General features: G+C 37.1%; 1 protein-coding gene across 1 annotated transcript; it reads left to right on the top strand.

Moving 5' to 3' along the window:
* The first annotated feature begins 5,024 nt into the window (after nucleotides 1–5,024).
* Nucleotides 5,025–9,040, top strand: LOC133306079 (uncharacterized). The gene is made up of 6 exons (XM_061506357.1): nucleotides 5,025–5,128; nucleotides 5,246–5,426; nucleotides 5,586–5,814; nucleotides 6,660–6,840; nucleotides 8,411–8,741; nucleotides 9,008–9,040. The coding sequence occupies exons 1-6, from the start codon at nucleotides 5,025–5,027 to the stop codon at nucleotides 9,038–9,040; spliced, it is 1,059 nt and encodes a 352-aa protein (XP_061362341.1).
* Nucleotides 9,041–12,731: the final 3,691 nt, after the last annotated feature.

The following is a 12,731-nucleotide window of genomic DNA, read 5'->3' as shown; positions in this document are numbered from 1 at the left end:
GATTGTGATCTGCTGTGATTGGACTTTGAGCTTGTGACATTGGATTGTTAGCTTAGAGCTAAGCTTTCGTGTCCTCGGTTTAGCCATGTTGTGGTTCCATCATGTCCCTTGGGGATATGGTATATGCATGCTGTGTTACATGCTTTTGATGTTTTGGAAATGCTGTTGAGCTATTGTATGTTAGTGTCTTGTTGATATGCATGGAGGTGTTCCACCTATACGGTAAGCCTGAGTATGTAGAACATACAAGAGGGTGAGGTTGTGGGTGAGGTGCAAGCGATGTTCCTTGTACTACATGTAGGGAATAGACGTATTCCTACATTTCTCTGGCCAGTAGATAGTGATTACACACATGCCATAGATATCTGTTGCACTACATAGTTTTGGAACTGATAATGATATAAATGCTTTTAGAACTTATATTGCACATGTAAGTGAGCTTGGGGTGGAAGATCCTTGAGGACCCCTTGTCTTACTGAGATTTCTAGTTTAGAGATCTCACCCCACGTTTGGGGAATGCTTATTTTAGGGTCAGGTAATGTTGAGACCTCAGGCGGCAAGAGGCCGGAGCTGAGTTAGATTGCTGTTATGTTATGCTGCCATGATTGGATGCTGGATTTGCATGCTGTTTATGCTTATAGCTTCAGTTTATGTTTATGGAGTTTTATGTTGAGACTGGTGGTTTACTATGTTTACTTGGTGAGCATGGGGATTGTCCATGACACATAGTATTGTTATGTCTTGATTATGTCTTGAGTCTTTTGGAGTTGTAATAATGTATCAGGATATTGTCCGGATTACGAGATGTAATGCCGTGATTTAAATACACACTTTATCTATATATTGAGGTATTTCAGTAGATGTCTTGTTGCAATTTACATACAGGCGATATTTTATGAAATTGATTAAGTAATCAAGTTGGTAATTGATAATGACGTCATAATTGAAAAGAAAAAAAATATTCCGCATTTTTAATTAAGCACCGCTTAATACGATGTAATGTTAATATTTCGAGTATACACGGGGTGTTACACATGGGCAATAAGTAGTCTCATGCATACCATGTTAAGCATTAAACCAGACATCTATCACATAGTGGAAATAGTGAGACAGTACCATTCTGGACCTAGAGGAACCCTAGATTATTGTTAAGCATGTACTCAAGTATCTTTGGAGAACGAGAGGTTATATGTTGGTATATTCTAGTGGGAGTATTGAAAAGCTGAGTTTTCACATATTAGTTTTTCAAGTGGATATTGACTCAAGAAATCAACCTCGAGCTATGAGTTTTTCACTAAACTCATATATCATTAGAGGTTGATCTTGCAGACCAAGTTACTAAGAGTTTGCCTCAACTTGTGTTCGAGAGGCATGTTACTTCTTTTGGTCTTAGGAGGATCCTAGACTTGCACTAATCGAGTGGAGATATTGGATTCATTGTACTCTTGGAGTAAGACAATGAAACAATATAATCATTTTCTGAATTTTACAAATGAGGTATTATTTATTTATTCTGTGCACTATTTACAAACATCAAGGTCTGGATCAATTGTGGAGTATATGATCATATAGATGCGTTCATGGAGGACATGTGATAACTCGTATTTTGTTACACTTATTTATTACTCTAGGTTGGTATTTTTATGATTTATTTGAATTAAATAAATGTCTTTTGGGTCAAATCACAATTCTAGATTTTAATTGGGTTTAATTGATTTTCGTCATAATTTTCTAGATTTACACTACTTTCGTATTTTGATCATATCTCACTCTACAGATGTCCGATTGACTCGTGTTCTTGTTGCGTTTTGCAGCTAACAGATAGGGCTACAATCTCTATTCAGCTACTGAAGCCCAATTCGGACGAGAAGATGGTCGAAACCTGAGCTAACGATGACGTGTTTTTGCTGGAATTTTATTTTGACGTTTGGACATGTAATTCACATTAGGACCCAATGTGTTTAGGCCCAAGGCCATGTTTTATTGTTTTATTTTATTTTATTTTATTCAGCTTTTATTTTATGTATGGGCCGAAGCAGTGAAAACCTAGCCGTTCTGAATGACGGCTATTCAAGGGATTCTTTAAGAAACCCTTCGGCAGTCAGGAGTTTTTGACGACAAACAAGTTTTCTCTAAATTTTAATTCAATTATGTTCTTCTTCTTCATCTTCTGTTCTTACTCTTTTTAATTTTTAATTATGTTTACCTTAGCCATGCGAGGCTAAGAACCTTTTAATCAACCTAAGGGTAACGGATTCCATGGATTAGTCTTGAGGATCTGCTCTTTATTTTAAATCAGTTTCGTTTCCCTTCCAAACTCATATTGATATCGTGCGATCGTGTGGATATTCAATCTGAGGTTCGCGATTGCGATTATGGAAATGGATTAATCATCAGATTTGATGATGATTGATTGACCCTATGAACTTAAATCAAACGGGCAGATACTCTGCGATTGTATGAGTAAAAGCATCGTATTTGATCAAATGTTAAGCAATCGCTTAGAGAAGGTTGTCAATTAGAAATAAGGATTCTGATTCAATTGACAATCAATCGCGATTCTGATATCTCTTTATCCGAGGAAAGACGTCCATGGAACCCTAACCTTAAGTTGGTTAATTTTTAATTACGAATTTAATTCCAATTTTATATTCTGCCTTTTAAATTATTTAACTGATTTTAATTCCAATTTTAATTACGAACTTTAATTCCAATTTTATATTCTGTTTTCAAAAACGATTTTTACCCAAACAATTTCCTTGAGAGACGACTTAGGGTTTTCACTTTACTACAAATTTTCTGAACTCTATTAATTTTTTTTTTAATTTGCGCGAGTTCGACAGCTCGTGTCAAATTTAGCGTCGTTGCCGGGGAAATTGCATCGGTTTTTATCATTTTTTTTTATTTTTTTTGTTTTGAATATTAATCCCTTTTATTCTGACAATATTTTTCTTCAATTCTTAGTTTTCTTTTTCTTCTATTTTAGTAAGATAGGTTATTATTCGTTTTAGTTTAATTAATTTTTTTTTTCGCGATTTTGGGTGTTTTTGGTGATTGGGAAGACGACTGTCTTATCCAGATCATTCTTAAAGTTTCAGTCGTTTATTTCGCAAAATCTAGTCGTTTACTAACCCTTTTTGCTGTTTCTTTGTCGTTTCAGGACGTATCGGGTATTTCTGAACTTGTTCAACTTGCTCTGATCGCTCTGAAAATTGGTGAGCTGAAGGAGACGATCATCCTTGTCAATTAGAGTCCGAATGGTCTTGCCAAATTCCTTCTTTTACTATTTTATTTTATTTTTTTGAAAAAAATTTATTTGGTTTTTGAGTCCGAATGGTCAATTAGAGTTTAGGAGAGTTGGTCCCATAGCATTCCGAGGTCATTTAGTATTTTTCGTAGATTTATTTTTGCTTCTTTTTGCTATTTTTTACAATTTTTGTGTTCTATCGTATGCTTTGCGACTTTACTGCTATATGCCTTTGCCTATGTTGCATAACTAGGAGTTCTACCAGTGTTTATATGCATGCTGCCCTGAGATAAATAGATCATTGCATGCTGCTAGTAGAGCTCGTAGGTTGACTTACAGTAGAGCTGTTCCTGAGCATACCTTAGAGTCTGAGTATGTTGAGTCTGAGTCTGTTGAGTCTGTTTGTTCGAGTCCTTTACATAGTGTTTATTCGTCTGGTAATTTATTTGATTCTGAAATCATGAATGATAGAACACTTAAGCAATTGGTTGCTCCTGATATTGATAATGAGCAGCCCCTGTGTATTCATTATGCTAATCCTATTGTACCTTTTGAGCTTAAGTCTGGACTGATACACTTGCTTCCCAAGTTTCATGGTCTTGCAGGTGAGGATCCTCACAAACATCTGAAGGAATTTCATATAGTCTGCAGCACTATGAAGCCACCAGGGGTGGATGAGGAGCAAATCAAGTTGCGTGATTTTCCTTTCTCTTTGGACAGTGGAGCTAAGGACTGGTTTTACTACTTGCCACCTTCCTCCATTGTAAGCTGGAATGAAATGTCAAGATTGTTTCTGGAGAAATTCTTCCTTTCATCTAGGGCCACCACAATCAGAAAGAAGATCAGTGGCATAAGGCAGGCTAATGAGGAGAACATGCATGAGTATTGGGAGCGGTTTAAAAGGCTTTGTGCAAGCTGTCCACATCATCAGATTCCAGACAATCTCCTGATTGTTTACTTCTATGAAGGGTTGCTGCCTATGGATAGGAACCTTTTAGATGCAGCTAGAGGAGGAGTCCTGGAAAAAAAAACACCTGATGAGACGAAAGAGTTGATTGCTGAGATAGCGGCTAATGCTCAACAATTTGGCACTAGAGCAAATAGCAATGCAGTGTTCCAAGTTCAAGCTCCTCCAATGCAAAATCCAATAGTGGCAGCAACAGGAGCATCAAGCACAGATAACCAGAGAATGGAGAACAGACTTGATTAGTTGACATCAATGGTGAGGCAGTTGGCAGTGACACAGACTGTGCAACCTTCTGCTCAACAGATAAGCAACCTATGTGGCATCTGCTGTGATCCTTCTCACCCCACGGATGCTTGTCCTTCCCTACAAGACAACGGTTTCCAAGTTGATCAGTCTGTTGCTACAGTTTTTCCTAGAAATCCACAATACCACCAACAGCAGTAGCAAAACAATCCCTTCTCTAATATATATAATCCTGGCTGGAAAAATCATCCAAATCTCAAATGGAGCCAAAATCAGCAAAGTACACCATTCCAGCAGAGGCAGCAGTTTGTACCTTCACAGCAGAGACAAAATTTTCAACAATTTGCACCTCCACAGCAAATTCAGCAGCTGCCAATGCAGCAACCGCCAATGCAGCAGCAGTCGCCAATGTAGCAACAGCCGCCAATACAGCAGCAAGCCAGTAGCAATGGTCCTTCTTTGGAGGATTTAGTGAAGCAGATGGCAACTAACAATCTACAGTTTCAGTAGAGGACTGAGTCTTCCATCCAGAATCTGCAAACACAGATTGGCCAACTTGCAACATCAATGAGTCAGAATCAACAAGCAAGTGGAAGCTCCCTTCCAACACAGACAGTTCCAAATCCAAAGGGAACCGGCAATGTTAGTGCTATCTCTCTGCGGTCTGGCAAGTAATTGGAGGAGCCAAACCAATCTGCTGATGAGTCATCTCAAGGAGGTGACACTGGTTCAAGGAAGTAGAATACTGATACTTCTGATGTCCACATCCCGTTACCTTTTCCTCAAAGAGCCACTCAGTCTAAAAAGCAAGCAGCAAAAGCTCAAGATAACGAGATTCTTGACACCTTCAGAAAAGTAGAGGTCAATATCCCACTCTTGGATGCGATTCAGCAAATTTCAAGATATGCCAAGTTTCTGAAGGAGTTTTGCACCAACAAGAGGAGGCTGAAAGGAGATGAGCGAGTCAGCGTCAGCCAGAATGTTTCAGCACTCATCAAACCCATGCCCAAGAAGTGTCAAGATCCAGGGACATTTACTATTTCTTGCATTATTGGAAATTCTGTTTTTCATTATTGTATGTTAGACTTAGGAGCATCCATTAATGTTATGCCTGAATCTGTGTATAAGTCTCTTGGTCTTGGTCCCTTACGTGCTACTGGTATTGTTGTTCAGTTAGCCAACAGGAGTAGTGTTCATCGTTCTGGAGTAGTTGAAGATATATTAGTTAGGGTGAACCATATGATTTTTTCTGCTGATTTCTATGTCTTAGGGATGGAGGGTGAGACTCCTAGTAGTACAATTATACTTGATAGACCTTTCATGAAAACTGCTAGGACTAAGATAGATGTGCATGTTGGTACTCTTTCCATGGAATTTGGTGATAGCATGGTCAATTTTAATATTTTTGATGCCATGAAATATCCTAGGGAAGAGCATTCTGTTTTCTGCATTGATATAATAGATGAAATGGTTAATGATATCTCTGTTGATTTGATTGCTGAATATCCAGAATTTTCATCCTTCCTTGATTCTTGTAAGAACCCGCACCGTTAATTAAGGAAGTTATAATTCCATAATTGTCCCTAATAATTATTATGAGGCTTAAATAAATATAGAAAGTGGTTGATAATGCTGAAAGTCGCTTTTTGTACGAAAAGTGTAGATACCGGTTCTGCTACTCGGTATAAATGCGTACCGAAAAAGTATCCCGGTAAATTATAATAAGTGCATGATAATTCCTAGAATATTAAACAGGACTAGTAAAACAAGTTTCAAGTTAAAATAATGAGAACTGGTGCCAGAACTGATACTGGCTATGGAAAAGCGCGTACCGGAAAGGTGCTCCGAAAAATAAAATAAAAATATTTTAATTCTTGTAAAATTGAGTAGGTTAAGAATCCTGAGTTTGGGATTAAAATTCTAAGCGTAGCAATTAAAGTTAAAATTGTGTGTTTAATGACTTAAGTGGCCTATATATACTCTTGTGATGGCTCAAAACCCTACGCACATCAGTTCTCTACGTGAGACACTTGGAGGCTGAGTGGTTAAGACTGTTTCATTGCTCTTCCTTCATCATTTGTGACCAAACCACCATTTTCTCTTGATTTTCCTTCTCTTTAACCTTGCAAACACTTGGGTGTGTGATGGGTGAGGGTAAAGGAACCATCTTCTGAGTGTGGGTGTACTGTGTTGGTAGTTTAGGGGCTGTGTTCTTTGCTCTTGTGGGGTGTGGCCTTGTATATGGTGTTTTTAATCTACAAGGAGCTTTCTTGTTGAGTTTAAGAGCCACCTTCATGCTCATTTTCGTGGTCTTGGGTTGCTGCACTGTAAAAGAACTTAGACACCATCAAGACACCTTCCTTGTTGCTGTCTTGAGCTTGTGGTATGATCATCACCCTTAAACTTGAGTTTTTATGCTTAAAAATGGAACCTTGATGCATGTAACAAGATAAGATGAAAACCTAACGTTGGGTAATGCTTAACACACTTAGAAATGCATGTGTAAGCTTCTGTAATCGGTAAAAGTTGGACCTTTGGTTTGGATTTTTGCGAAATGCAGAATCTGGGTTCTGTCGCGAAATATCCGGATATTGGAAGGGAGATATCCGGATATTGATATCCGGATATGCCCCCGACGAATATCCGTATATTCTGAGATTTCGAAGAACAGTAGGTGCACTGTTCATGCAATGGGCTATTGGGGGTTTGTGGACCCTAGATTGTTGAAGTTGAACTTCTGTTTTAATTGATCTAAGTAAGAATCAAGTGATTAAGGGCTTATGGCTTTGTATGAAGCCTTAAGACGTAAAACGTGAAAGAAAAGGCGTTGTCTTTTGTTGAATGCTTGTAGAGTATGATTTTGATATATTATTGGTCTGTAACAGATTGTGATACTGCTGTGTTTGGACTTTGAGATTGTGTGAACTGTTGGATGGGATAGCTAGCTTGCAAGGTAAGCTTTTGTGTCCTCGGTTTAGCCATGTTGTGGTTCCACATGTCCCATGGGGGTATGGTTATATACATGTTGTGTTACATGCTTTGGATATTTTGAAATGCTAATGAGCTGTTATATGCTAGTGCCTTTATGATATGCATGTGGTGTTCCACCTATACGGTAAGCCTGAGTATGTGGTACATACAATATTGTGAGGCTGTGGGTAAGGTGCAAGCGGTGTTCCTTGTACTACATGTAGGTAATAGACGTATTCCTGCATTTTTCTGGCCAGTAGAATAGTTTAAACACACATGGCATGAATATCTGTTGCACTGCATAGTTTTGAGAACTTATATTGAATTACTGCTTTTAGAACTTATATTGCACATGTAAGTGAGCTTGGGGTGGAAGATCCTTAAGGACCCCTTGTCTTACTGAGATTTCTGTTTAGATATCTCACCCCATGTTTGGGGCACCATTTCAGGTTCAGGTAATGCGGGGGTTGAGACCTCCAGCGGCAGGAGGCCGGAGCTTAGCAGATTATTTGTTGTTATGATGATTATGTTGGATGCTGAATCCTGTTTACTGTCTTATGCTCTTAGCTTCAGTTTATGGATTATTATGTTGAGACTTTGTTCGTTATGTTGTTGATTTGGTGAGCATGGGGATTGTCCATGCCACACAGACTTGATTATTGCCTTGCTTTATTAGGAGTTGTAATAATGTATCAGGATATTGTCCGGACTACGTGTTGTAGATCCGTGATTTTAGATACTCACTTTATCTATATTTTGAGGTATTTCAGTTAGATGTTTATTTGTAATTTACATACAGGCGATATTTTTTGAAAATGATTAAGTAATCAACTCGGCTAAGTATAATGACGTCATAATTGAAAAGAAAAAGATATTCCGCATTTTTAATTAAGCGCAGCTTAATACGATGATATGTTAACAAACCGGATATACACGGGGTGTTACAATTCTGATTCTGATTTTTCATGTGGTTGTACCGATAGTAGTAACTGTACTGCTTGTGCTGAGATAGCGCTGTGCTGTTCTGATTTTAATCATGCATTGAATGATGATTTGCATAGTGGTTCTGCATTGAAGTTGAATTCTGAATTGCCTGTTGAAATTATTGATGATTCTGTTTCTGAGAATTTGATTGCAGGCATATATGTTAATGTGTTTTCTGCAGAACTTGCACCCACTAGACTTCTCCCATCCACTGAGCAGCTACCTAAGTTGGAAATGAAGGTTCTGCATGACCATCTGAAGTATGCATATCTGGAGGAAAATGAGCAGTTACCTGTGATAGTGGCGAAGAACCTTCTACCTGAGCAAGAGGTAAAGCTTCTGACATTGCTGAAAGAAAATAAAAAAGCAATTGGATGGACTTTAGCAGATAATGTGGGAATCAACCCTTCCATGTGCATGCACCGCATTTTACTTGAAGAAGGTGTTAAACCAGTGAGGTTGAAATCAGGTTGTTTGATGCTGTTTATTCTCCTTAGGGAGTTCAGGGAGTTCTCTTCCCTCTTCTTCTTTTCTTTTTGTTATTTGCATTTTTATTTTTATTTTCCTTTCTTTCTTTTAGTTTTTGACTTTTATAGGTAGATTATCCTCTTCTTTTTGGTAATTATTGAGTGGTACATGGAGTAGACTTAGATCACAGTGTTTGATAGCATAGTCTGTTAGGCTTTGATCACGATTCTTGGATTGCAATACCTGTTGATTGATATGTGATGTTGATTGCATGATTTGGTTAACCCTTGTGAGGTTTTGAGCTTGTATACATGACATATCTTCTGGCCATGCTTTCTTTCTTGTGTACTTTTGCTCTTGATCTTTGTTCTCTAGAATTTGATTCTTTTTGAAACTGCATTTTTCACTTACATGCATGAATATGATTGAGGCATTCATTTCTTTCTTTACCAACTTTAGCCAGATAGCCATCCCTTACATTATTATCCCTTGATGAGCCCCTTGAGCCTTTATATCCTTTACTTCTTGCGCCACATTACAAGCCTAAGTGAAAAACCAATTAATTCCACACCCTGGAGATTTACTGAGCAATGGTTTTCACTGTGATGTTGTGTTTAAGTGTGGGGGTTTGCCCGAGGCGTGCAAAAGTTTAAGTGTGGGGGGTGACAATCTGATTCTTTTCTCTGCTATGTGGTTCTTCTGTGTTCTTAAAAAAAACAAAAAAAAATACAAAAAAAATGTGTTTATTTTTATCTTTTTATTATCTTTGTGTAGTTCTTAACTTTTGCTCTTGTAGATTTCTGGGGTGTTTAACCTTCTTTTTCATATTTCATCCATACCTTCACCTCAGCCCCATTACAACCCTGCATAAAGCCCTCTTGATTTGTGCATGCATGTGTTAGTAGCAGTGGAGAAGTAGAATTTGAGCAAGCCTATGGTAGAATGATTTTCTTGAGTAGATTTGAGTGATACACTTATTACCTGATACACTTGAGAGAAAAATATTGAGAGCATCCTGTGAGAAACCATTTTCTGTAATTGGCATGTGCAGCTGAAATTAGCAAGTCTTGTGATTTGAGATTAGGAAATTTCTGTCCTGATTGATTTATCTGTGGAAGACTTGTTATCTTTGTATATTTTCTGTATGCTTGATAGTTGTTAGAAAGGATTGGTTGATCTTAGTCTTTGCTTTCAATTTTAGTTTTTGCCCAAGAGTGCAAAAAGATAAGTGTGGAGGAATTTGATAACTCATATTTTGTTACACTTATTTATTACTCTAGGTTGGTATTTTTATGATTTATTTGAATTAAATAAAGGTCTTTTGGGTCAAATCACAATTCTAGATTTTAATTGGGTTTAATTGATTTTCGTCATAATTTTCCAGATTTACACTACTTTCTTATTTTGACCATATCTCACTCTACAGATGTTCGATTGACTCCGTTCTTGTTGCGTTTTTCAGCTAACAGATAGGGCTACAATCTCTATTTCAGTTACTGTAGCCAAATTCGAACGATACGATGGTCGTAACCTGATCTCAAGATGACATGTTTTTGCTAGAATTTTATTTTGACGTTTGGACTTGTAATTCACATTAGGACCCAATGTGTTTAGGGCCCAAGGCCATGTTTTATTTTATTTTATTCAGCTTTTATTTTATGTATGAGCCGAAGCGGTGAAACCCTAGCCGTTCTGAATGACGGCTATTTAAGGGAGACTTTAAGAGACCCTTCGGCAGTCAGTTTTTGGGAGTTTTTGACGACAGACAAGTTTTCTCTAAATTTCAATTCTGTTCTTCTTCTTCATCTTCTGTTCTTATTCTTTTTAATTTTTAATTATGTTTACCTTAGCCATGCGAGGCTAAGAACCTTTTAATCAACCTTGTTAGTATATGGATGTCCTAGAGACAATCTTTTAATTAGATTAGGACATATGTGGACCTTTGTATTGTCGCAAATAAATAAAAGCACTATTTATCCTATTTCATATTTTGTCTCAATATTACTGTTAATATTTTATATGAGTAACTGGATAAACCCCTTGGAATAAAATAGGTATCTCTTGAGTATCTGTGATGAGATCACGATCATGAGGATTCAAGGATACTGGATATTTATTCCTAATTTTATGTTCCTAGTCTAGAGACACTGAGAATGGGGATCAGTGATCTCGGGTAAGACTAGCACGACTTATCTACTTGTATTCGGATGCAAGGTAAAGACCTCATGAGCTACAGATATGGAGATGTCTTAGCTAAAGTCGTGGGTGGATCTATAAGGGTATAGCTCGCACCGAACAGACCCACAAAAGAGACTCTATGAGGAAATCTCACAGAGTATCATTAGAGTAGTCTCTTTATATTTGGGATGACATTTACAGGACTCGGGAATCTATGCATAGTAAAAGAGATCATGAGATGATCTGTCTTTAGAGTCAGTAAATTGAAGATTCCCTATTTCGAATAAAGCTTACCCTAAACCGCAAGGGTTGATACGCTTCCTTACCCTAGGTTTTATGGGAAGGTAACCGAGACGAAAAGAAATACATACGGCAACCAAGTATGTGTAATAGGATGATCAAGTCATTATCTAACTAGCTTTGGGGCAACAAAGCATTGTTAGTGCTCTGTGTTGTCATTAAATGGGCTATGGGCTTGTTGGGCCGGAGCCTATTTATGTCAGTGGCTATGTTGGACCTAATGGGTCACACACTAACACCTTAATGTCATGATGATATAGCATTAAAGGTATTGGGCATAATAATGGTTGTTAGCCCAAGATGAAGTTTGGAAGCCCACCTAAGAGAGAGAGGGCGCATGGTATTGTTAATGGGCTTGAAATTTGAATGGGATTGTTAAATTAATTATCAAATATTTAAATTTTGAAATTTGAATTTGAAATTTGAATTTTGAATTTTGAATTTTGAATTTGAATTTTGAAATTCGAATTTTGAATTTGAAATTTGAAAATTGAATTTTGAAAATTGAATTTTGAATTTGAATTTTGAAATTGAAATTTGAATTTGAATTTAGAATTTAAATGTTTGAACGTTTGAATTTAAATATTTGAATTCGAATTTGAATTGGCTATGAAAAATTGTTTCATAACAAAAGGATAAGATGAGATCTTGTTCGAACAAATCCCTTGTATCAAGAAAAGATCTATGGAGATCTCCAAGGGCTGATTTGGGGTGCCATTTTGGTGGGAGATGATTGTCATATTGTCAAACCAACAAGCTCCAATCAGATTTGGTTGTTGAGAGAATCAGTGAGCTAGTTGGTTCAAACTTGAATGCAACAGCTCAAATGTATCTGGACCCTTTTTGGGCTGAATAGGGGCGTATGATTATGGTGTTCATTAATCTACATGACCTCATGGTTTTTTTTGTTTTTCCCTCTCACATGCTACGACCTTCAAGGCCATTTTACTGTCAAGTGCTATCAGAGCCCGGTCGCTTTACCATCGGCGGGTGATGATACTTTGTTTGTGAAATTAATTTTCTCACGGTCAAAAGGTCTTTTTGTTAAAGATTAATTCTTTGCATGTGGATTTTTTTTATGAACATGTTTAATATGATTATGGTGTTCATATATCTATATGAGCTCATGGTTTTGTTTGTTTTGATTCTTTGTGAAAGTTTTCAAAAGAAACATTGTTTTGAAAAGGGAATATGATTCTGCCATGATGTGAATATTCAAATGCATTATTTTCTCCATGATTTTATTTAATAAATTTTTTGTATATGATGATGTATGGTTCGACCATATGAGTTATGGTTGAATAAATGGTTTAATTTTTGTGATCTTTGAGAAAGATTTGACAAAGATTTGAATTATGCATAAAGATGCAAAAT

The sequence above is a fragment of the Gastrolobium bilobum genome, unplaced genomic scaffold (genome assembly GCF_033153095.1).
Source record: "Gastrolobium bilobum isolate Gb01-03AN ecotype WA unplaced genomic scaffold, APGP_CSIRO_Gbil_v1 utg2037, whole genome shotgun sequence".
In the NCBI taxonomy this organism is placed as follows: Eukaryota; Viridiplantae; Streptophyta; class Magnoliopsida; order Fabales; family Fabaceae; genus Gastrolobium; species Gastrolobium bilobum.
The sequence above is the reverse complement of the archived record's forward strand: the minus strand, read 5'-3'. Positions and strand labels throughout refer to the sequence as shown.

Coding starts and splice junctions, on each gene's coding strand:
- LOC133306079 (XM_061506357.1), top strand. CDS start 5,025: ATGAGTCAGAATCAACAAGCAAGTGGAAGCTCCCTTCCAACACAGACA. Junction 5,427..5,585: donor AAGGAGATGAGCGAGTCAGC/GTCAGCCAGAAT, acceptor TCTGTGTATAAG/TCTCTTGGTCTTGGTCCCTT. Junction 8,742..9,007: donor ACCTTCTACCTGAGCAAGAG/GTAAAGCTTCTG, acceptor TGACTTTTATAG/GTAGATTATCCTCTTCTTTT.